Here is a 23,823-nt window from a genome sequence, read left to right as displayed (position 1 = left end):
TGTCCAAAATAGATCAAGAAACTGTTCTTGCTTATTGCACGATTTCTTGAAGTCATTTTGCAAAGGGCCCAGCTGCTCATTTATGCCCCCAGTGCAGCTTAATCAAGGCCCTGCCTGAGCAACAACAAATTGAAAAAAATAACCTTTTAACATGAAGAATTCTACAAATAGTGTTTTCCAGATTTAATTCTAAAGTAAGTTTTCAAAGTAGGCGATAGAATTTAGAGCTTGTTATTGAAGAATTGTTTAAAACGAATGACTTTTCACTCGATCTCTCTTTAAGAAAAAAAAACAGGCATTAGTCAGGCTACCATTGACCTGCTGTTTGCATGCTGGTGGATAGAGAAGTTCCAACCCCCCCCCCGCTTGAACAATCACACAGCTGACTGACACCGCGCGCAAACGAATCCTGGTGTCGCCGTGATTGCGCACCTGTGATTTGACGCAACAGAAACTCAGCCTATACCTGTTGAGTGTAGGTGCACATGCACTGAACAAACTCGCCGTCTCTTTCGTTACAAAGACACACACAGCAGCGCTGATTTCGAGAGAAAGAGCGGAACGCGCTGCCGGGGAGCGCTGAAACCTCCAGGCGGCCCTGAAAGAGTTAAACGGTCTTCTCATGTACGGAGCGGCTGGTTGGAGGTTAGTTCGGCTGTTGCGGTGCAGAGCTCGCGGACGCGGCGGCGGCGTATACAGCAGCGCAACAAACCCGGCCAACTTCCCGGCAAAGCTGTCACTTCAACACGACACACCAACCATGTCGGAGCGAAGGTGGATCTCTGGATTTGACAACGCTCAGTCTTACTACTCCTGAGTGCGCGCCTGTGTGTGTGTGTGTGCGTGCGTGCGTGTGTGTGTGTGTATGTATGTGTGTGTGAGAGAGAGAGGGCTGCTTTTCTGGTTGTGTGGATATCGCCTCCATGGACGGGCAACGGGGCTTTTACGAGATGATGGAGAGCCCGACGGAGAACCCCAGCAAGGCGGCGGAGTATCTAAAGGAGCTGAATAAGATCATCGAGACGCAGCAGGGGCTGCTGGAGAAGCAAAGGGTCCGGATTGACGAGCTCGAGCTCCAGGTGACGGATCTTTGCAAGGAAAACGCATGCCTGAAAGATCAGCACCAGCGGCACCTGGCCACCTGCAGACTCCAGCAGAGCAGCCTCCCCACCCTGGGAGCCATCAAGGAGAATATCATGCAGGAAAAGTAAGTTGGCGCTTAATTTGTGCCACATGGTTCGACTGTCAGGGCACACTGTCTGTTTGTATTCCTCCACCGTGTCGCCACACTGGGTGCTCCGTGGTCGTGGTGGGCGTCTCTGTTTATCTGTGCCATCTCTTCAGGACAAATCACGCCACCAAACCTAAAAGCACACTTGTTTGCCACTTTTCTTACGGTACGGTATAAAATGATCACTACAATTTCACATTACCAGGGATTATTCCAGGCGCGCACAGGCTACACACGCTTTGCACGCATATTGCGTAATATGGATCCCGTTAGGCGCGCTCTGGCGTCTCTGTAATGTGTATTATATTCTGTAGTACACAAACTGCATCAGACCCTCGTGGTTAAAGTCCGAATCAGAGTGGGTGTGACTTTGTTTTTATTAGGGGGAAATCGAGAGCTGCTTCGCTGTGTCGATTTCAGGAACCAAGTTTACGCACCTGTACGGTCCGATTCTTTGGTTGATTGCACCATGACAAGTAATCTATCTTCTAAATGTTTGCTCTAGACAAAACCAGCAAGCAATGATGTGACCATGCAGTAAATACAGCACCATAGAAGGCTGTAATTTAAACTGGCGTAGTTACACTGGAGAGCTGCCCAGCACTGCTGTCAGAACTGATTCGGAAATTTTCCATCAGAAGTGTCAAAACATTTAAGTGTCATAGATTAATGAATTTGAAGAATCAGCTCAGGCTACAGTTATCTTTGACTGCTTCTGAACACAGTATCATCGTATTGATTTCTCATCCTGGCATTGTGTAATGTTTTAAACACAACAGGAGGCAGAGGGCTTTGAAGCAGCTGCACACTCTTTGAGCAACACTTGCCACTGTACATAAAACACTAAGTGATCATATCACAAACTAAATATAAGAATCACATGTTTTTTCAGTTGTTTGGTTTATTTTTGTTGCACTCCAGCTTGTCAACATGAGCTGAATTTTACAGCCATCAGTGGAGGGTTGGGTCGTGATGGATGAAATCACAGTTTGAGTGTCACTATATGTGTGCACTGTATATTATATCACAATACTGATGAGCCCTAATCAAGGCTCCTGGGAATGGATTTACATGTTTATAATGAAGGAAAGCAGCAAATTACCTGAATAAAGACCCTGAAAACATTTAAGTATTTCTTAGACTGTTACTCACTTGACATAAACAATTAGTCACTGATGCTAAGATGTCCCGGTGAGCTCTGGGGAGTTCTCATCTGCATTTTCAGATATTCTGACATTTTCTACCTTAAACAAATGAAGCTCTGATCCCAATCACTCAACGTGTAGTTATCTCCGTGACGCAATAGTGAATCTGCTCTAGACATTTTTTTTTTTTTAAAGCAAGAATGGTGGAAATTAAACCAGAAGCCAGTAAAGGGAAAACACTTTGTTGGGTAAGGAAATATGAGAAGTAAAAAAATAAAACAATGTCAGATGCCTGACAAGTAACACAAAGCATGATTTATTTAGGCAATAAAGGGTCTTTTCTTTTGCAGACAGTACAAACAATGAAAACAAATCAATGAAGGTGGCCACATGTGACAACACTGAGCGGTCTTTGGATAAACAGGCCGTCAGTTCTTTGAATCAGGAAGGTTTTGTGCTCCGTGAGTTTAATTAAACACTTTCACTGAATATTCATGTTGTTCTGTTTGAGTTGAAAAATCAGTGAGAAGTGAATACAGTACCAGCTTTCCTCGTCTGAATTCTTTCACTAACAAATTTAATGATCGCACGTTTAACTGAACTGAAAGAGTCTCAGGTGATTTTCAAGCGGGAACAGCAAACACAGTGTATGGTTCTAGATAAGGGTTAATATCAGTCATTTCTGGAGGTGGTAGCTCTTTCAGATTTGTGTTTCCTCAGGGGTACTTCTGCATGTTGCTGTCTGGCCAAAAATCTTGTAATAAGAGCTTTTCTGTTTTAACTGCAAGTATATTAATTGTATCTCTTACGGGGGTTCTTCTCCATTGCTTCAAATACTGTACTGACAAGACACTGTTTGAAGAAACAAGAGTCAAAATCAAAGCAGCACAGGCTGAGTTATCCTCGCTTTTAATCTCTGGTATAGATCCTGCTCCAAAATGCGGGATCCTACATTTCCCATATAACATCCCAATTGCATTATAAATGATAAACCCTCTCAGCCTTTTAAACATTCACGTCTTTGAGACCCTATGGAAATTGTTAATCAGGCCTACTGTTAAACATTGCAGTCTCAAAGCCATGATAACCCTGATGACATCATTATGACATCATCACAGTTACTTTTGACACTCAGGAGCCACAGAAAACGAGTGAACTCCAATGTGTATCCTTAATCAAATTGATAAAAGATCCTGTAGAATCAGCATGGTCACATTAAAACATACTTCTCTCTTTGATTTGCAACATTGCCTACAATGGCAGTGTTTAAAACAAATACAAGAAGACGCTACATGTGACAGAATCGCTCCTTTTTGAACATTTTCTGTCATCTAACTGTGCACCAGTGCAATGCTGGTCCCATGGCAGTCCCCCTCAATCCCTCCATCCTCCCCGCCTCTGTGAATATGACATTGCAGCATCACTGGCCCTGAATGATTAGCTGTACGGTCTAACAGAAAGTTTGACGATCCAAACACAAGTTCAGACTCTGCTACTTATGCAGCTGCTGAAAAAAAAAACAGCTTTTGCAACCAAAATAAAAATGTTTTTTCTTTGCAAAGCTGCATCTACAGCAATAACCCGGTTCTGTTTATTTGTGCTGAGTGCAATACTGTAAGGCCTTTTTAACCTATGACATCATTATCATATTTGCTCACTCATCGTTTGTGCGAGGCTATAAATAGTTATCAGTGTGCAGCAGAGGGCGGGATGTAGTCTCTCTGGATTTTCCATCCGCATGTGGCCTTTAAACACCACAGACCCAAAGCACACAGATTGGTGTTTGAATCCTCCTGACAGCGTGGTTCATCTCTGTGGTTAAAGATCAAGCAAATATTTTTAGATTAAAGCACTCCCTCTTCCAACACACACATACACTAAGCTGAGAGTGAGGGAGTCCTGTCCCTCGTGTTCTGTCAACAGTTGGGCCACGTCAGCTGTTCTTTTTTGTGTTGACCGCAGTCAGCACACAGTCCTGGCCTTGACTGGAAGGCCAATGGGAGAGCCCTGTTCCTCTGAGGCCATCTGACACACACACACATACACACACACACACTGTATAATGTAGGTTCATTCCCTCGCAGCAGGACTTGTCACCCTGTTACTCCAGGTGATGGGTGAAGTAAGTGAGAGAAGGCTGCTCAGAGATGTAAGCTGATTTCAGAGCAGTGTGTGTGTGTGTGTTGTGTTTTGAGAGAGTGGGAGCATGTTGTTCCCATCACAGCTGCTTTATGAGCTAATCCTCTGCGGAAGTTCTGCTCGTCTGTGTTTGCTCTGCGCTTTATTTGGCTGTTAAAGTTCACAACTCACGCAAACTCACACAGTTTTATCAAGGTCAGACTGGATGTGGGTGCTGCTAGATAGGTGGTCTCAAACAGAGGGGCATCAAAGACTCCTTTTTGGTTTGAAAATACTTGCATCACTTGTGTGTTGGATTACTCCTTTTGCAGGCTGTAACACTTAACAGAAAACATGTTTTTTAAGATGACTGTTTTGAGTTTAACCATGGCCAGATTAACTATTTAGCAGACCCAGTGTACTGATTTGGGGCTCGGCTCCTGCTGATCCTCCAAAATGTTCTAGGGCCTGAGGCAATTTTCCTAGTTGATAATCCAGCCCTGTATATGGGCAGCAGTTTATACTACCCTTAAATGGATACTTAGGTTTTTAAAGTGGGTATGACATACTCGTAATCAGTCGTAAGCTTCATTGAGAAACTGATCAGAGTGCCAGCGCGGATGCCAGGCTCCATGGCTATGCAGACGAGGCCATTTGCACAAAGTAATTTAGCTAATTTTCAAATAGGAAGACGTATATGGTATCTAGGGCTGGGTATTTCCCACTGCCCCACGATACAATACATATCATGATATACATTGATTTCGGATAATGACCATGTCCTACACATAATTCACTTCAACAGCTGTTCTTTATTGTTGAGAGTTACAGCAGAGACATCAGGATCCTACAGCTTCAATTCAGGTCCCCCTGAAATACATTAATCAATTCACTTAGCAGACGCTTTTATCAGAGAGTAAGTACAACACAAGCAAGGATCTAGAAAAAAAGGAACAATGTCAGTAAGAGCAAACGATCAGCTTTGAGTCTGATTGGACACACAGGTGCTGACAGGAAGTGACCAGAGGCAAAGCACAACATTGAGGGCAGTTCTTGAGAGCTCTAATCAGTATAGAAACCATCTTATAAGTCGTCGTTTATCAAACAAAAACCATCGTCACAACCATCATCATCATCAATAATATGGAGACCATCATCATTAAGTTAGTAGGTATTCATGAAAGAATGAGAGACATTAAAATATTTGAATTCAAGAGCGATGGCTATGTTGTTTTTGTGAAACTGCACCATAGGTCAGTTGTCTTTTAAAACTGTCATCACAGCTTTGCAGCCATATCGATTCTAACATCTGCATCGATACATGTCTTTGCAAGGAGCACATAACGATATATTGCCATATCGATTTTTTTGAGCACAGCCCTAGTTGTATCCTGAAGTAGTGACGAAACAAAGTGGCTTGATGACGGCAAAGTAATGCGTCGAAAAAAATAAACCCAATTATAGCGTAATATTTTATCGTCGTATTTTAGGTGTGTTTTTCTGAAAACTTGCAAAATGACTTGACCTCGTCTGCATAGCGGTATAGCATAGCTTCCTTGCCAGCGCTCAGGGGCCGAGTGTACCGGCATCTCCTTTGGCCAATACACTTACTATTGACAAGTATCTCATACAACCCCACTGAAAACCAACAACTATCCCTTTAATAGCAGCAGTAAAGAATCATCTCTGACAACAGCCGGCCTTAACTTGTTTTCCAGAAACAATCACCACCTGCCATCCAGATGCCTTGGAGCAAAGTGCCGTAATGATGAATTATAGTCTGTATATTGTAATCACACTCTTCCATCATGTACACTGATCTTAATAATTACATATTTTAATGAGTTTGCCAACCTGATTGTAAACATGCAGTCATTTTCTGTAAAGGAAAATTGGGCTCCTTGTGCATTATAGCACACAAATAACTTTGGGAATTCAGTAATTAAGAAGCACTAGAAAACAACATTAACTTCTGCAGCATTTCCTATTTTATTATGTTTCCATTGCATCTTAGAGCAGATGAAAATAGCACATTGCAAATGAAGATATTTCATTAAACTGGTGCATGCAGTAAATGGAGTTAGAAAATAATCTGTCATGAGTAAGGCCCCTCCCCCCTACTGTTTCTGAAAATAATTGAAATCTTAATTTGTTTTCGTCAAAAGCCATTTTGCTTAAATTTGCATTCACTGGCTCTTAAACTGGCAACACAATCTTGCAGCAAAGCATGCACACACATTCATGCTGTGGCTCAGTTGGTAGAGTCGGTCGTCTCTCAACCGGAAGGTTGGGGGTTCGATATCCAGCTCCGACAGCTACATGTCCGATGTGTCCTTGGGCAAGACAGTTGACCCCAATTTGCTCCCAACTGCTTCATCAGCGGCGTATGAATGAGATTAGTTACTTCTGATGGTCAATTTACATCGCAGCCTCTGCCATCAGTGTGTGAATGGATAGATGCGACAAAGCGCTTTGAGTAGTCAGCGCTATACAAGCTCAAGCCAATTTACCATTTCCTATTCTTGTAGAGTAGCGGGGATAGAACTGATACAGACAAATATGCTTTATATCGTTGTAAAGAATGTACTCAACACAAATGTTCAACAGACAAAGTATTGGAATCACCCTCAGTAATTTACTGACGGGTCACTCGCAGGTGACCCATATCAGTAGGCTGATTAGAAGACGGGCTGCTACAGCTGCTCCCAACAACATTAACCCCTAAATGTACTTAACAATAGGCTAATAGAAAACAATACGGCAATAAAAAAAAAAGTAGAAATTTAAGATTTTGGCGATCTGTCCTGAAATACTTTCGGTCATTCTTGTTTCTCCGTCCATCACATCAGTGAGAAATTTACAGAATTGCTGGAATCTGGCAACTTGGCGACAGCAATAAAATTGTTGAGGTAAGAAAGTTGAGCAGTCAGCTGATGTTGGAAAGATCAATATCATCAAAGCTTTGGTCAACATGAGTTAATGAAGAATGCAAAGTCTATAGGGTTTCAATTATTAACCAAACATTTAACATCAACCACCTTTAGCTTGCTGTTTCTATTTAGACCCATTGTTGTTTGTGCTCTCAGTTTTCTTCTTTAAAGAGGGATTATGTTTCCCCTTCAGTTTCAGCCTCAATTAAAGTAGTTTAGATAAGACGTCCGTTCATTAATCAGTCTCCATTGGTTTGTTTTAAACTGTCGTTATCGGCTCATCTTGATCTCCTGGTGGCAGATGACTGGCAGGTTCCACCACTCATATGGGCGCAATACAAGAGGTCAAGGAAAGGCCGTTGAGTATTGGGAATAATCTAATCTAACTGTTTTATGCACCATCCCTGAGAGAATGTAGTCCATGGTGTAGGAAAGTGTTTTTAGTCGGGAGCTTTCTGGATCATATACTGGAGCTATATTGTGAATCACAATAGCCATGTTGAATATGTTGAACCTTCTTGATCTCCTTCACAATAGCCATCATATAAAATGAGCAAAACCCTGTATGACCTTCACCCTCACAGAGAGGAGAATATTTATTTCAGACCTGGCCTCTTCATCCGTTCAGTGTGTTTATATCTGTGTGTTAGTGACTGTGGGGTTTTTTATGTGTGCAGCGCTGCAGGAAATAAGAGCTCGCTGGTCAGCAGCTCAGACTGCGCAGCGAATCAGGATTCAGAAAAGTGAGCATTGCCAGAGGACATATGAAAATTGGTCGGGGGAATATAACATAGTTTTGACTTTGTGAGTAAGCACATATGCCACAGTAGCTGTTGGCAAACTGTGAAATATGAGCTGTTTGTGATGCATTTAAATCCAAAAGCAAAAATAAATTTCACACGGAGAACAGTGTCGACTTTAAAGCCGGAGGGTGGTCCTGACAGGCTGCCATTTGAATAGAGAAGATGAGAAGAAAAAAATAAACCTTCAAAAGAAGAATACAGTACCGAATGAAATATTCATGGAGGATGTTGGAGGTAAAGTGGATGTGCTACATTATCTGATTCTGACAGTGTTTGTTCTCAGTATGTCACATACTGTATGTTGCATCCTGTTCCTGTATTTTGAGTATCTTATAGCAGTTATACTTCAAAGAAAGTAATGTAAATCTGCACATCCGAAGGTGAAGAATCTGCTGAGAAATAACACAACCTGGAACGGTCTGCGTGGAAGGCAGATGCTGATTTGGTTTCGATGTATTGCCAAATGCAAAGTGGAGAAAACAACAAATGTCATGAGGTGAACACAAAGAGCTCCATGGCAGTGTGAAATGAAAGGCTCTTGTATGAATCTCTTTATATTTTCAATATACTCTTTATAAACATTTCAAACTTTTGTTTAGAAATTGCTTTGAATCCCCCCCCCCCCGAGTGTGAGATCATGATATGAGCTTGAAAAGTTAATTAATCTCCAAATTAACAGAGAATACATTTTCCACTCATTTCAATCTGATAAGATTTCCAATTAAAAAAAAAAAGCATTTTCTTCGACAATCACAAAACCCCCAGTAAATGACGACAACAGTGTATCAACAGGAGTTTGGTCAAAGACACATTGTTGTTTTTTTTTGAGGCCTTTATTGTACAGATATAAATACAGTGGATAGAGTTGGAATTCAGGGAGAGAGAGAGTGGGTAATGAAATGCGGAAAGGAGTCACATGTGAGATACAAACCCGGGGCCTACGGGCGCATGCGATAACCACTAACCACTACCGGCGCCCAAGCCTGCTGTAACTGTTTTCATCGCAGCACAGCCCCATATGACAAACTCACAGAAGAGTAGAACCTAGATTGTCATATTTTAAAGCTCAAAGCCATGGACCGAAATTCAAAGTAAATCAATTGATCTTATGCACACCATGCATGTTAGTGTTTTGGACATACCAGAGCACAGTTCACACAAACATGATGGTTAGCGTGCGCGCCTCATGTACAGGTGCTGTAGTCCTCCATGCGAGCGGCCCGGTGTTCAAATCCGACCTGTGGCTCCTTCCTTTGGCATGTCACTGCCCACTCTCTCTCTCCCTGATTTCTGACTCCATCCACTGTCCTCTCTCTGTATAAAGGCCCACAAATAAACCTTTAAAGGTTTCCTTCTTAAAACACAGAATACGTTTTTTGAATGATCATTGAACCAAGAGGACTTTGTTTCTTAAGACTTTTTACTATTTTTTGCTTCATCATTAGACCAAAGTGGAATGAATTACATCTGTCTGAGGACGTAAGGTGTGCCATAATGAAGAGCATTCATACATCTTATTCAGCATGCTAAGTATTAAAAAAAAATGATCTTATATGATCTAAAGCTGCAGAGGTTACTATGACACTACACCCCTGAGGTCCAAAACTGGTGAAGAAGTTTTGACTTTTATGTATGAAATCTGAAATTGGTAGAGAGCGCTCCACTGGCTCTGTGCTGAGTTGTGCTTATTGATAATCTTGTGGCAGAGTGGGAGCATGGAGTATTGTTTACTGGAGCAGAACGGTACAAATTAGATTTTGTCTTCTTGAACTCTTGCCAAGAAATCGCTGATCTATGAGGCACTAGTTTAATGGTACCCTAACACACACACACACAGCTTTGTTTACAGTCAGCATTTTATATGTACGTGCAACTTTGGAGCCCCGAAGAACACGTTTTCAAATATCTTAACTTTATAAAAAATTGTATTGTCTGCATGAGCTTTAATCTGATTTGTAATTGTTGCTGCTTTTGATGGAACTTTAAACACAAAACTTACTTCACACTCCAGTCAGCAGATTGCATCTTACTTGATTTGGCCAACTGTGGTCATCACTGGTACTGTGTGACAAAAAAAAAAAACACTGCAAAACAAACCATAATGACAACAGCTTCCCAGCCATCTGCCGGTTCACATATTGTCAGTGTGCTTCCCTATAAAGTGGGGCGGCAGTAGCTCAGTGCGTAGGGACTTGGGTTTTTGGGACCGCAGGGTTGCCAGCTCAAGACCCGGTGCGGAACAAAATCTGGAAAGTGGTCTGGTAGCTGGAGAGGTGCCAGTTTACTTCCTGAGCCCTACCAAGGCGTCCTTGAGCAAGGTGGCAAACCCCCTCAGGAGCGCTCGCTGTGGGCAGCCCCGTCACTCTGACATCTCGGGTATCGTGTTTGTGTATTTCAACCTATGTGTGTGTAGAAAGTCCAGGATTAATAAAGTATATCTCGTTCTTCTAAATGGTAAATGGACTTGTTTGTATAGTGCTTTCCTAGTCTTCTCACTACTCAAAGTGCTTTTACACCGCAGGTAACACCTACACATTCACACACTGATGGTAGAGGCTGCTATGTAAAGTGTCATAAGTAACTAATGCCATTCATTCACTCTCACATGCCGAAGCAGAGGCGGATCAACTTATGGTTAAGTGTCTTGCCCAAGGACACATCGGACATGTGGCTTCAGGAGCTGGGGGTCGATTGCGGACCCTACCAACTGAGCTACAATAAAGAAGCGTTTACTGCTGCAATTAATTAATGCCATTGGAAATGATTATTTCCTCAGTTAAATAATTGCTGTGGACAACCTGTCAAAAGAAATGTGAAACTGACACGTAATGACAGATAAAGGTGGCACCTTTGAGAGGCTGAACAAGAGAAAACTTGGCACCTATTGCATTAAAAAAAAAAAAAAACGAGGATTTAATTGAAATCATAATAGTCATTGATTAATTTTCCTGCTAATCCAGTAATTCACTGAGTGCTGCAGCTGAAGCACAAAGTAATGCGGCGTCTCTCATTTCTTGACAACATTACTGAGGGCTTGGCACCGGCATCCCAGTGTGAGCCACAATGTTGTGACCAGTCAGTCAATCATTCCAGTGTGAGCACAGCGGTTCAGGCTGAGTAGGGGGGGGGGGGGGGGGGGGGGGGGGGGGGATTAAAACATCAAGTCTGAGGTATTGCAACATACTATAAGATTATTAAAATTACACATTATCTTTATAGCTTAATGTGGCTATTTGAAGTGTGTAAAATCTCTCTGCACCAGGGGATGACAGCACTGGGAATATGCAAGTGCTATGTAATAGCCTTCAGTCAGGGCCTTACCTGTTTATTCATATTCACTTAGAGCGAGTTTAACAACCAGAAGCTATGTGTTAAAGCCTATTGGAGCGTGAGGCAGAGCCCACTGATGGAACAACAGTGGATTATTATGAGCGAGCAGTTTAAGAATTTTTTTTATGTTTTCTTTTTGTCTCTTTTTTGTTTTTTAGCCCTAAAACTGGGTCGCCCTTTGAATGCATTCCATTGCCTTTGCTATGAATTCAATATGACTACAGTGTCCTCAACAAGGGAGCGACGCCTACAGGCAGTGTGTGAGGCGGGTTTGATCCCCGGTCTCTGTCGTCCACATGTTAAAGTGTCTCTGAGCAAGGCAACGAATCCCAAACTGCTCCCAATGGTCAGGACGTGGTCAGTGATTTGTAGCCTGGGGCCAGAAGTGTGAGTGATTTTGTGTGAGTGGAGAGAAAATTAGGATTTCTTGCAGAAAAGCTTATTGAAAGACAGACCCATCTAAAGTGAGTCTCTGCAGACAGATTTCCAGTTTGTATTTCTGCAGCCTTGGAAAGAAAATCTGTGAACTGATGCTAATAAGAAGCTAGTGAGACATTACTGAGATGATGTTTACTGATAAGTTGTTTGTATTTTCCAATAATTGTTCATTTAGGAGCACTGGGCCTCATGCAAGAAAACCTCCTTTTGCATTGAATTGATTGTCATGGTTCGCCATTTTCTAAGATTTTAAAAACAAAGCCACATAGTATTATTAGAGACAATAACTGGATGATTTATTCACAATCAAAATAAGTTTTTTGAAGCCCTGAACCTGAAAATAAAAAGCGTAGTTGCTATAACACTCAATAATACTGAATGTAAATTAAAGGAAGAATGTGCGACTTTTACAGCCAGTAGATGTCGCCCTTGAGCACCAGCCCTAAACCAAAACAAACTGCTATTTGGCGACACCTCCGCTATCCTGAATCCTCTGCTCTCCTCCAGCGGCACACCTCCAACCCCCCTCTCCACTCACGGGCACACAAAGGAGTTATTATTAGAACGCACTGTTAAGCGCAAGCGGCGGACAAAATTGTCCTTTCCTAGGGCTGCAATTGCCTGTGACCTGCAGTGTTTTGTTAGCAGGCTAATGTTAGCACACTTTAGTTAGCTAGTAGCTTCATATTGCACATACATTATATATGTGAGTATGTTATTCTTCTTTTCTCTAGTTCTTGACTAAAACAGCTTTATACACAAGGCGGTCCCGTCCATGTAAACGTGATGTAAACACAGCTCTAACAACAGTAAAGCTGGTGGGACTCGCGCTTCTCACTCATTGTAGACAGTCATGACTCAGAGGTTTTACAGAGGATATATTTGATTTCTGCTGTATTTATGTGTAAAATATCATACATTCTTCCTTCAACTATTACTTATAATATTTGACTGGAAAAAAAACTTAATTATAATGACTTCCAGTGTCCCTGATTGTCAGTTCACTGTAAAGGAAAAACTTGATTAACATGTATTTTCATGCTAACTATGCAGTTCAGTAATACAACAGTGTTAACAGTGGCTGTGTGGAGAGCAAAGCACGAGCCTGACTCTAATATCAACATTGAACCCTGCTGCAACCATGCAGCATGCATGTTAGCAGCATTACAATCCTCCCTTTAGTGGAACAAAGGGCTAAGAGAAGAACATGTTGCTTATAGATGGACTGATGGTGGCTATGTATCTTGTAAATGCATATTTCATTAAATCCATTTTAAAGCTTGTCCATGCTATGTTTGCTTGCCTCTATAATTGATAAAGAACCTATGTTTGTGTTTACTTATTTATTGCTCGCACTTAGCCCTACATTGTGTTGAATCGCGTCAGTGTTCTTCCATAAGGATGACATGAATCTATGCCGCCCATGGTGCTGTCCGATACAGAGCAGATGATAACATTTCTCTCTGGGATTTTATCAGGTGCGTAAATGGAGGCCATCTGTCATTCAGTTGAAGTCATTTTGGCGCCAGCTGCAGGAACTATCTCTAAAGTTGGCTTGGCCATCGCTCATCTGTCTTCACATAGTAGAACCTAAAGGATCATTTTGGAACAACATGAAATTTAGATTCTTGAGCTCTCATGGGTGCTTGGGCCAATCAATGTACATACAGATTGTTCTAAACTTCTAGAGGAAATACAGTTGAATGTGCAGCAGAGATTTACTTTCACTTGACAGTACACCTGACACTTTGTATGAAACGGCCGTTTTTCTCCTATAGTTGCACCATTACTCAAAACCCTTTTCTGTGGAAACACATTCCTACAGGATTAGAAAAAAATGTGACATTTTTATTTTTCACGAGGAAGCTTGGAACTGTTGTCAATGTACCAAAACGACACTGAAATGAGAGCGAAAAGGTCATATATCCGGAACTGTTTTCTATGGTGGATTAATATTTGTTGCTGTGCAGAGGTTTTGAGGTAGGCATGTGAGATTGAGCCTAAAAACAATACTAGTAAACTATAGACACATGATTCTTATAGGTTTAAATTGGTATCATTTTATTGTTGGTGTTGGCTCATGGTTAGCGTTACCAGCAGGCCTACTGACATTGCAGTATCTGATCAGACAGTACGTGAGTCAATGCTCTGATCCAAAACCCTGATGTATGAGTCTTTCAAAAAGATCAGCTTGTTTAACCAGAAATCAATACTCTCTCTCTATACTACAACTTTATCCTACAAAGCCTCCTCAGGAAGTTGAGGGAGCTCAGGCCCTTTTTGTAGACGGCCTCTGTGTTCTTGGACCAGTCCAGTTTATGATCCAAGTGCCCTCCCAAGTAATCCTCGACCAAGTCCACACTGACCCTTGATTGAATGAAACCATTGGTAACTGGTGCCCGTTTCCTTATCTGATCCACAACAATTAATAGATATGTAAAGTGAGTGTTTTAATGCTAATATAAATGTTTGCAGATTGCTGCTACTTAAAGAACGCCAAACGTTTCAGGCTGCGTATTTTACCCGAGGCCATTGATTCATGTAAATACCATGAGCAACATGTCCGATATATCCTTGGGCGAGACACGCTTTGTTGGCTGGGTATTCATGTGTATGAATGGGATGGTCACTTCATAGCAACCTCTACCATCATTGTGTGAATGGGTGTGTAAGGGTAGGTGTGACCTGTGTTGTCACAGCGCTTTGTTGTCAGAAGACTAGAAAAGCGCTATAAAAGCTCAGGTCCATTTATTTAACTTTGTGGCAGAACTAACTTCAGCTTGTCTGTTGTCTGTTTGGGTGTTTGTTCTAAGGTTGTCAATTTTTTGGATACTTTTATAGAAACTATAAAATCTGTGTAACTTGAATGACTGGTCGTCCATTTCATGACAGGTGTGTGAGTTATGAATCTCTTGCACACTGTGTAAAGTGTACAAATACAAAATCGTTGCCAATGTTTATGTGCAATGTAGACAGTGTAGTGTTCAGCTGGCAGGTCCAACGGCTCCCAGAGGTTTTCATCACATGGGTTACAGTTGTTTTATTATCCCAGTTACATTTCCATTCATTCAATATGAATAATTGAGGTTCATCCATTTAATGCTTTTTAACTAGGACCATCAGCATCTGGATCATGTTGCTCATGAAAAATGAATTTGACCAAATTTAAAAGCAACGGCTGTTATTTCAGTGTGGCAGATGCATATTTAATCCTAATTAAGTATTCTTAAGAGGTTGAAGAAGAGGAAAAATAAGTAATATTTTTTTGGCACAGGTTACTTGAGCTCTTGATAACAGGTCAGCAAATGTTCGAGCATCTGCCCAATGCTTCCAAAATTTGCTAACAAACGCTTCAATCAGGAGGGATATCTTCAGTGAGGATGAAGTGAATGGACAAGAAAATGTCCACAGACTCTGACATGACGAGGCAGAAAAACTCAGTGAGGCGCTGCACTGATTCCTGTGGATCTGTTCACATTGTTTCTCTTCAGCACAAGTGGAAACGTTTAGATCAATGTAGGTACTGAAAGCTGGTTTAGCAATTTGAATGAAGGATTACAGTACAGTTAAGTTAACCATTGCTAATGACCGTGCTAACTGTAGATCCCAACTGACTATTTGTTTGGTGGAAGAATTAAATAATTTTTAAGTCAAAATCTCGCCAAATGAATAGAATAGAATAGAATAGATGTTTATTGCCATTTGCACAGGTACAGGACAGTACAGGTACACTGGAATTCTTCCATTCTTCTACAAAAAAAGTTAAAATTATATATAAAATAGACTAGCATTATAAGAAAAAAAGAGTAGAAAAATAAATAAGTTGTAGTAACAGCTAAGTGATTTAAAATAAACTGTACAGAAGCTATACACATATGTGGATATTGTTTCTAATATTGTTTCTAATATTGTTTCTAATAATTGATTTATTAAGAAAGAAGCCATGTAATAAGAACCCCTACAGGGTGACACAAGACCCCTTTGCGTTGTGTCGGCGTCCTGCTCACCCTGTCGGGGTTTCATTCTGCACTTACATTATCTCTTACATTATTTATCCTGCTTGAGGCAGTTACCATGTATCATTATTTTCTATATGGATGTATGTCTCTGATGTGATTTCAAGTTTTAGTGCATAGGAGCAGCAGTAGCTCAGTCTGTGTGGACTTGGGTTGGATACCGGAAGGTTGCCGGTTTGTTTCCAGGCGCGGACCACAATGTGGAAGTTTGGTCTGGTAGATGGAGAGGTGCCAGTTCTCTTCACGAGTGCTGCCGCGGTGCCTCTCTGTTAATGCATGTCCACAAGTCCTGTTTGTGCATGATCGGGCCTATGTGTGTGAGAAGCATGTCTCTTATAACAGAGTGTAAACAACAACTTCCCTCAGGGATTAATTATCTTAAAAAAAAAAAAAAAAAAAAAAAAGTAAACTGTTGGCCCTGTGAGTTGTCTGTCAATGACATTTTTCATTGTGTAACTCTTTCCAGTAGAGTTGATTCTGATTGACACAAATTTGTACATTGATGCACAAGAGTGTTTCAAGTGTGTCTGTTTACTGTTTTGATCAAGCATGACTCCAGTAATCTTCACGAATGCGAACAACCCAGGAGAGCTGTTATCTGCTGAAAGCACATGGTGGGAGTCAAACCGGGAAGGAACATAAAACCTTAAAATATGCTCAAGCCTTTTTTTTCCAAGTGAAGAGTTGACTGTATGGCCTTGGAATATTTCTATTTGGGTGTAACCAATAACCCGCTCATGGGAAAAAAAAAAAAAAAAAAAAACGCTTTGCAAAAGCTCTTCATAGCTAAAATGTTCCAAATACTTGTGATATCTGCACAGTTTGTCCCTTAAAGCCAAACCATCCTGGAGGGCATGAAAGCCAAAATGTATTGACAGCAAAGAGAGATGAGTTCCATTTCATTTCACGTCATGCAGCAGACTGAACACCTGAGCTGCTCCAAAAGCAAACTCGGCTTACTGTAGGATCCTGGAGGTTTTCTGTCAGTGGTCCGGTTACTCCGTGAAGGATGGCTGAAATGACACCAGGGTTTGAAGTCTCTCGCATCACGACTTGATATTGATCTTCTGTCTACCATCAATCTGATTTTAATTGTATTAACTTGTGTTGTAAACATATTTTGGATGATCTGAGTCATAAATTCATGTTAAAGCTCCTGTGAGGAGTTATTAGCTGGTTATGAATGAGACTTAAATTAATAATGATGCCTCAGTACGACCTATAAAAGCAAACCAGACCATCAGTAAGAAGATTAATTATCTCCATATTGCTATTTTATAACTCTTTCCTCTATGTTACTATGTTACTATGTTACTATGTTACTATGCCGCTATGCTGTCCATAGTTGTCACTATTTTCTGACATCTTGAAAACAACATAATTAATGAAATAATCAAAAGGGTAATCGATAGTGATGTAAGCGCAGATTGGTAACACCCTCAGGCCTCTCAGTCACATTTCATTCTTGGTCTGGAATACAGAAAACACTGACTGGCTTCACTGTGTAAAATCCTGAACCTCTGCCTTATTTCCCTTACTTTGTCAAAAAATGTCTGCATTATTTTTTAATTAGATGACCTAAAATAAGTCAAGTTTGTAATACGCTTTAAGATATGTGTTGATCCAGTTTATATTACTGTTAAAAAACAATATGATTGCAGTATGCTTTTTGAACTAAGTAAATAATCTGGGTACAAGAACGATAGAGGTTTCTATATAAACTCCAGTTTGCACGCAGGAGGTGGAAGACTTGTATATAGCTGTCAATCAATCCTCAAGCATATGTCTGTTCACACATGAAGCCATGTCTCTGCAGTAAAAATCGATCGTGTTCGTGCGTCTATCTCTCTCTCTGTTTTTAAAAACAGCTGACAAGTGAGTTTTTTGTACTCCATGACAAGAAATACGATGGACAGGTTTTTTTATTTAATTATTTGGGGATATTAGATCAGTCGAATAGGAACTACAGGAAAATAACAGGGAGAAGGGCAGAGAGCTGGATAACATGGGATACATATTTCATTAATTATTAGAGTAATTAGATTAAGTATGTCACATTCTTAACTATTCACCATTTCTTATTAGATTTGTTTTCTTGCCAAATTGACCTATACTGGGCAAAGAAAATAGAGCTTTGCTGCAGATTGCTTCCTGTCTGCACAACTACATTTGTTAACATGGCTTTGCAGAGCTTCTGTCCCCAAAGTCTTCATGGGTTTAAAGCTCTTAAAACTGCAGCACCACAATTTTGACTCCAAAAGTGTCAAATTTGATTTAAAAAAAAAAAAAACCTTTGATAATCCATGTCAGTCATAATAAACTGGATATTTTAAAAGTAAGGTCTCTAGATCAACTTCCATTGCATCTTAAACTACAAAATGAAGTAATTCCATGCGTGAAGTCCAAGCTTGTATCCAATACTTGAAGTGAATGTCATTTAAAACACTTGCTTCTACTCTCAAACTTTAGAAACTTACTCGTACTCTGTTTCGATTGCGCCCTCGCAGCTGTGTCAGAGTTCTTTCTCAGGTGGATTTTGCCAGGCGTGTAGAGGGCGAATAAACCCTCTGGCTCCTTTTGACTGCTGTCCCAGCAGAGGAGAATCAGACATATCTGCAGGGTGAAGAGGGATGAGATGCCAGCTTTCCAGGCTGATATGCTTGTCAGATATGTTTCCATGAGCTGCCCTCCATCCAGTATGTTCACTTTTCTGCTACAGACACGTTGTTTGATGTGCTGGAAAGAGTTTGGTGCATTAAAAGGGATTTTAGGAAAATTAGAAAAGATAACAAATTTGTATGAGATTGCAAAAAAACGCAAAGAGAAAATATATCCCCTTTCAAAAATCTAGATCTGAAGAATTAGACATTTTAGATTTGAATAAGTCTTCTGCTTGACTGTCATTGACAAGATACCAGGTTGTAAGGAAGGGGGGGAGGGGGATCAGTGGTTGATTGGGAGGCATTGATCAATCCTATCAAGTCTCTACAGATGTATGGGGACTTGGTTGTTCTGTGCTGTTGATGCAGAGATATGGCGCCTCTGGTTACAGTAGATTAATAATAAGCTCATAGTTACTGGGTTAGGTTCAGATTTTTATTGAACTGATTCAGCATTACGATCATATGGCCATCATTCTGTCATTGGTGATTGTGGCCTTAACCCCTTGTTTAACAAAAATTAGTATCGCTTTGAAACTCTGGTTGGATTTGGTTTTAGTCTAGCTCTAGATGTTTTTTTTTACTTTTTATATTTGCAGATAATCAAATTTGTTAACTGGTGTTTAAAGTGTCTTTATTTCAAAATAAGTCCAACCTCAAACACACATGATACCATTACTGCCCTGATAATGTCCAAAACCCAATTTGTCATGTCTTTTGTATGACCGTGTACTCAAGATGTGTTTGTCATTCAGTCATTATATTATGTGTGATCCTGGATGTGTGGCACCACATCCATCATGAGTCATTGTCAGGCCTCAAGATGCAGCATATGGTTGTTAGGCTAATAGGAAAAGCTCCTCTGCAGACTAATTAGGTAGAAAACTGACCTGTGCTTGCCCCGCATGAAGGTAAAAGCCATCCATAGCACTGAAACATGCAGGCAGCCAGCCGAACATTTCAAACACTCACCGCAACTCCCAAGGACTCTCTTATTGATTTCAGCTCCCTGGGTTGTCTTTTCCTCTCTCAAGACTGTCCAAGTTGCCTTTAACAACCAGCTTCACCTTAGAATTATCTGAAATAGATCAAGAAGTATCTATTTTTTAGCAGAGTCGAGCGATGCGAGGAGGCATTTATAGCCCTTTCCAAAAATTCTTCAGTCGAATGCTAAATCGCAACAGTCGTCAGAACTCAGAAGACTTATTTTCATCCCTATAAAGAGATATAATTGGCATCCGCTAAAGCATTCAGTGATGAAGATTTTATTATAGCAAACATCTGCCGTTTAAACTTTTTTTTTTTTTTTTTTTTGCTAGCTTCCGCCATCCTGCCTTTGACAGCTGCACCCTTACCTCCCCGAGTGTGAAAAGCACAGATTTTCCCAACTTCTTTAGGTGAAGAGATCTTGAATGACTTCTTAGGATAATGAATGCCATGTATTGGAGACATGCGTTTCACAGTTTACTGTGACTGATGAACCCCATTGGTTTTCCCACTGGCTGCCAGATCGCTCTGACTCATCTCCTCTTTGCTATTAAATCGCCTGGCTTCCAATTAAATCCCAAAGATGACAAGCTGTGGTTAATACCTGTTACTAAAACGGATGCACTTGACTTTATAATGAGCCATACGTACATGAAAATTATGTTTATCCCAAGGACAAGCTGTGAGTTCTTTTCTGAAGGGCTTCAACAGCAGGCCTGTTTTATATATCAATACACATGGGAAAGATTGAAGATGACGGGAGTGAAATGTTAAACCCTTTGTCTTGTTATCAGGCACCATTTACATATTTATTCCAATTATTCAGTAATTTCCTATTCTTACAGTGAGGTAGTGTTTGGAGCAGTGCCACATGGGTTGACTCTCCACAATTTCCCAGTTTGGGATCAATAAAGTAATTCTATTCTATTCTATGAAGCTTAAAGGTGTCATATGCAACATTTTAAACATCCATATAGTAGCTATCAAATATACCCTAACTGAATATATCAGTGAGTTCATTCGGGACAGGACAGCACTTCCTTCAGCTTGTTAATGTTTCACTCTGAGGCTAAAATATGTTTCATTCACATGACCCCCTCCTTTTCCAGTAAGCCCTGCCACCACATGGGGAAGAGGGGCCACCCCACCCACTCAGGGACCATGTTAGTAGAGGTCTAATGGTGAAGTTTCGTGTCAAGAGTACAATTCAAGGAGAATCAACAGATTTTCCAATCCGACGATAAGACTTTTTCAGTATAACGTATTTAAAATAATTAAGAACCGAAGCTACTTTGGGATGCATAACAGAATGGAGATCAGTCGTAGAAACGGCTTCACTCGGTTATAACGCTAAAGGAAGGGTTGGGGGAGGAGGTGGAGCTGTGCACTGAAGGAACAGTTTGTATTGGTTTCAGAGATTGATGCTGAAGTGCGACAACATCTGCTCTGAATGTTGGGTATTATACCTTTTTTTTAAAGGTCTTTCAAACATAATGTGACATAGCTGAAGATTACAGGTTGTTTTCTATAAAGTGTTTATTTTGTAAAAAAAAAAAGGGTGTCTTGCTGTTGAATTTGGATGTCCTCCATAGTCAAAGCTTTGAGTGCTTCAGACTTTTTCCTCACAAACAGCTCATGTTGTTTTTTGTTATTCAGTCTTTTAGGTCCTTGTCGTTTGACCACTCATATTTGGTTTGTCTTTAGGAAAGACATCTGTGCTTTATTTTTGTGACTGTATCTGAATCTGCTAAAGCAAAGTTCGAGTGGGACGGGTCTACAGCCAACCTTTTGTCTTTGGTACCTTAATACTTGGGGCCTTAGTTGCCCCAAGGATGCTGTCCTTGATCATTTTGGCATTTATTGTCTTTCATGCCTATAAGATAAAGTGAGAGCAGATTGTACAAGTGCTTCAGTGGATATCCAGAGTCGAATTACGTATTGGTATTAAGTTGATGAATGAAACCATTGAAACATCAACAAGGTCTTACTTTCCAATCAATTGTGTGTGTTTCAGTCATTATTAATTGTTTGGATATTGCACTCCTTTAATTTGTTGTATTTTTCTCACACCAAACTAGACCCCAGCTGAATATTAAGCACTAAGCAGCCACAGAAACTAATTGAGAAAATGATGGGACCTAATAACCCTAAACAACCCTCAGTCTGGGGAAAAGATTATCTCTTTTGGATGTTTTCCAGACTGGTTTAAATACCCAAGAATAAACAAAGAGCACAAACTCACCTTCAGCTTTGAATTTCCTCTTGTTTTGAACGATCTCTGGTTCTCATCCAGCTGATTGGTTCCAGCTCAGGGATGAGCTGCACCAGTGATAAACTCTTCAAGCCAAAGATCAGGGAGCCATGGGATCAAAGCCATGTCCTTGGAGGCTGCCCAACAATGTGTCTGAGTCCAAGACCAGTGTAAACCAGTTCACAGTAGTGTCCCAGCATTCCAGTTATTACCTATTTGCTCTTTGTGTTCATGTCATTAGCCTTTGAACAATTAGTGTGATTTGGATTTAAAAGGTCAGGCCGCTCTGCAATGGGCTGTGGTCACTGTGCCTTCTGATGCCCTCAGATAGCAGGATTAGCAACCCCATACTTGTTTGTTTACTACACGTTGCAGAAAAGAACACAATCTAGTGGTGATAACAAAAGGATCTCCATTTTTCTTTCATCCATTATTTGAGAGGCTTGTCTCTTCACCATTTGCCAGAGGCTGCAAATTCTCTCCTGGATAGTACTGTAAACTCAGGCTGCGTTTCTATAGCATTAGAGACTTTAATCTTAGCAAGCTGCTTAAAGCTATAACACAGATGCACAGATTATATGTTAATACCAAAAAGTAATTTCACCAATACTCCGCCCATAGACTTTATATGGACGAAGTCTCAGTGGCATCAACCATCGGTTTCTGATGTGGACTTTTGAAGAAAGTCGACAATGTTTGACATACTGGAAATGCTGTATCAATCTAACGTCCAGTCAGCTTAGTAACAATCAAAGAGCTAAATAAATGAATACAAAAATCAGCCCTGTTAATTGTGTGCTGATAAAGATAGGAGCTATTCCGACTAATATTGTTTTTGTACCAGGTTGTAAACATATTTATTTATGCTGTAAAATTTGACATGTTAATATGGGGTGTGTGTGGGACTTCCAAGTCTTTCCGAGCCGGTCACACTGGTGGACACTTGGGGAACTGCAGGTTTTTGCACTACCGCACTTCATTTTGTTGACATTTCATTTGTGAACAACGGAGGTTGCTACTTTGCTCCACTACACAAAAACAGCACACTGAAGGCCATGGTATGTTGTGCCAATACAATTCTGAAAATTAGCATTTAATTACGGCTGTGGCTCAGTGGTAGAGTTGGTCGTCTCTCAACTGGAAGGTCCCTAGCTCCTGCAGCCACATGTCCGGCAAGACACTTAACCCTGAGTTGCTCCTGTTGCTTCATTGGTGGTGTATGGACACTTTACAAAGCAGCCTCTGCCATCAGTGTGTTAATGGGTAGGTGTGACATGCAGTGTAAAAACACTTTGAGAAGTCAGAATACTAGAAAAGAACTATATAAGCTAAAGTTTATTTATCACTTCCTATTACTTTTTATTGTACTGGAAGATCACACCCTCCTCCTTTCAGTTTTAGTTTTCAGGCAGGTAGAAACCAAACAGTCAAGCCAAAAAAACAACACAATAGGCTTAAAGGCTCTATAGAGCTGTGGGGCCAGATGGAAAAACCTTGTGGCTTTATCTCTTTGAATAACCAGTTACACGTAATGTGCTCCATGTAATTGTAATTAATTTCATCATCTGGTCTACATCATAATCCTATCGGTTCTTGGAATTGTAACTGACCTTGTTAAATTGTGAAACATTTGTTGTGCAACCGAATAAAACTGTGAAGACTGTGCTTTATGTCACTGTGCAGAAGTTGCAGATGCTTTTTATTTTGTATTACAGACACAGCCAGACTGTGCAAGGATATATCCATGTGCTTAACACTGCAGAGGAAATGAAAGAACACAAAGGCACTTCCTCTGATATCTTGTCATGCCATGTGCTGACGTCACGATGCAGAGGCGTGTTATTCAATCCTCGGTCTCTCTGTTGAACTCTGGTCACAGATGTGCAGCGCATTCATTATAGCAGCTGTGATCTC

The 23,823-nt window shown here is 40.7% G+C and overlaps 1 protein-coding gene across 4 annotated transcripts in view; it reads left to right on the top strand.

The window, feature by feature from the left end:
- The first annotated feature begins 523 nt into the window (after positions 1–523).
- The window catches only part of iqsec1b (IQ motif and Sec7 domain ArfGEF 1b), a 197,510-nt gene continuing 174,210 nt past the window's right edge, over positions 524–23,823 (top strand). For all 4 annotated transcript variants that reach the window (XM_061041442.1, XM_061041441.1, XM_061041440.1 and 1 more), the window contains exon 1: positions 524–1,207. In XM_061041442.1, the coding sequence (XP_060897425.1) occupies positions 924–1,207 (284 nt within the window). In that variant the 5' untranslated portion in view covers positions 524–923. The remainder of the gene's footprint in view (positions 1,208–23,823) is intronic.

The sequence above is a fragment of the Labrus mixtus genome, chromosome 7 (assembly GCF_963584025.1).
Source record: "Labrus mixtus chromosome 7, fLabMix1.1, whole genome shotgun sequence".
NCBI classification, from domain to species: domain Eukaryota; kingdom Metazoa; phylum Chordata; class Actinopteri; order Labriformes; family Labridae; genus Labrus; species Labrus mixtus.
Note: the sequence above shows the minus strand (reverse complement) of the source record. Positions and strands in the feature narration are given on the sequence as shown.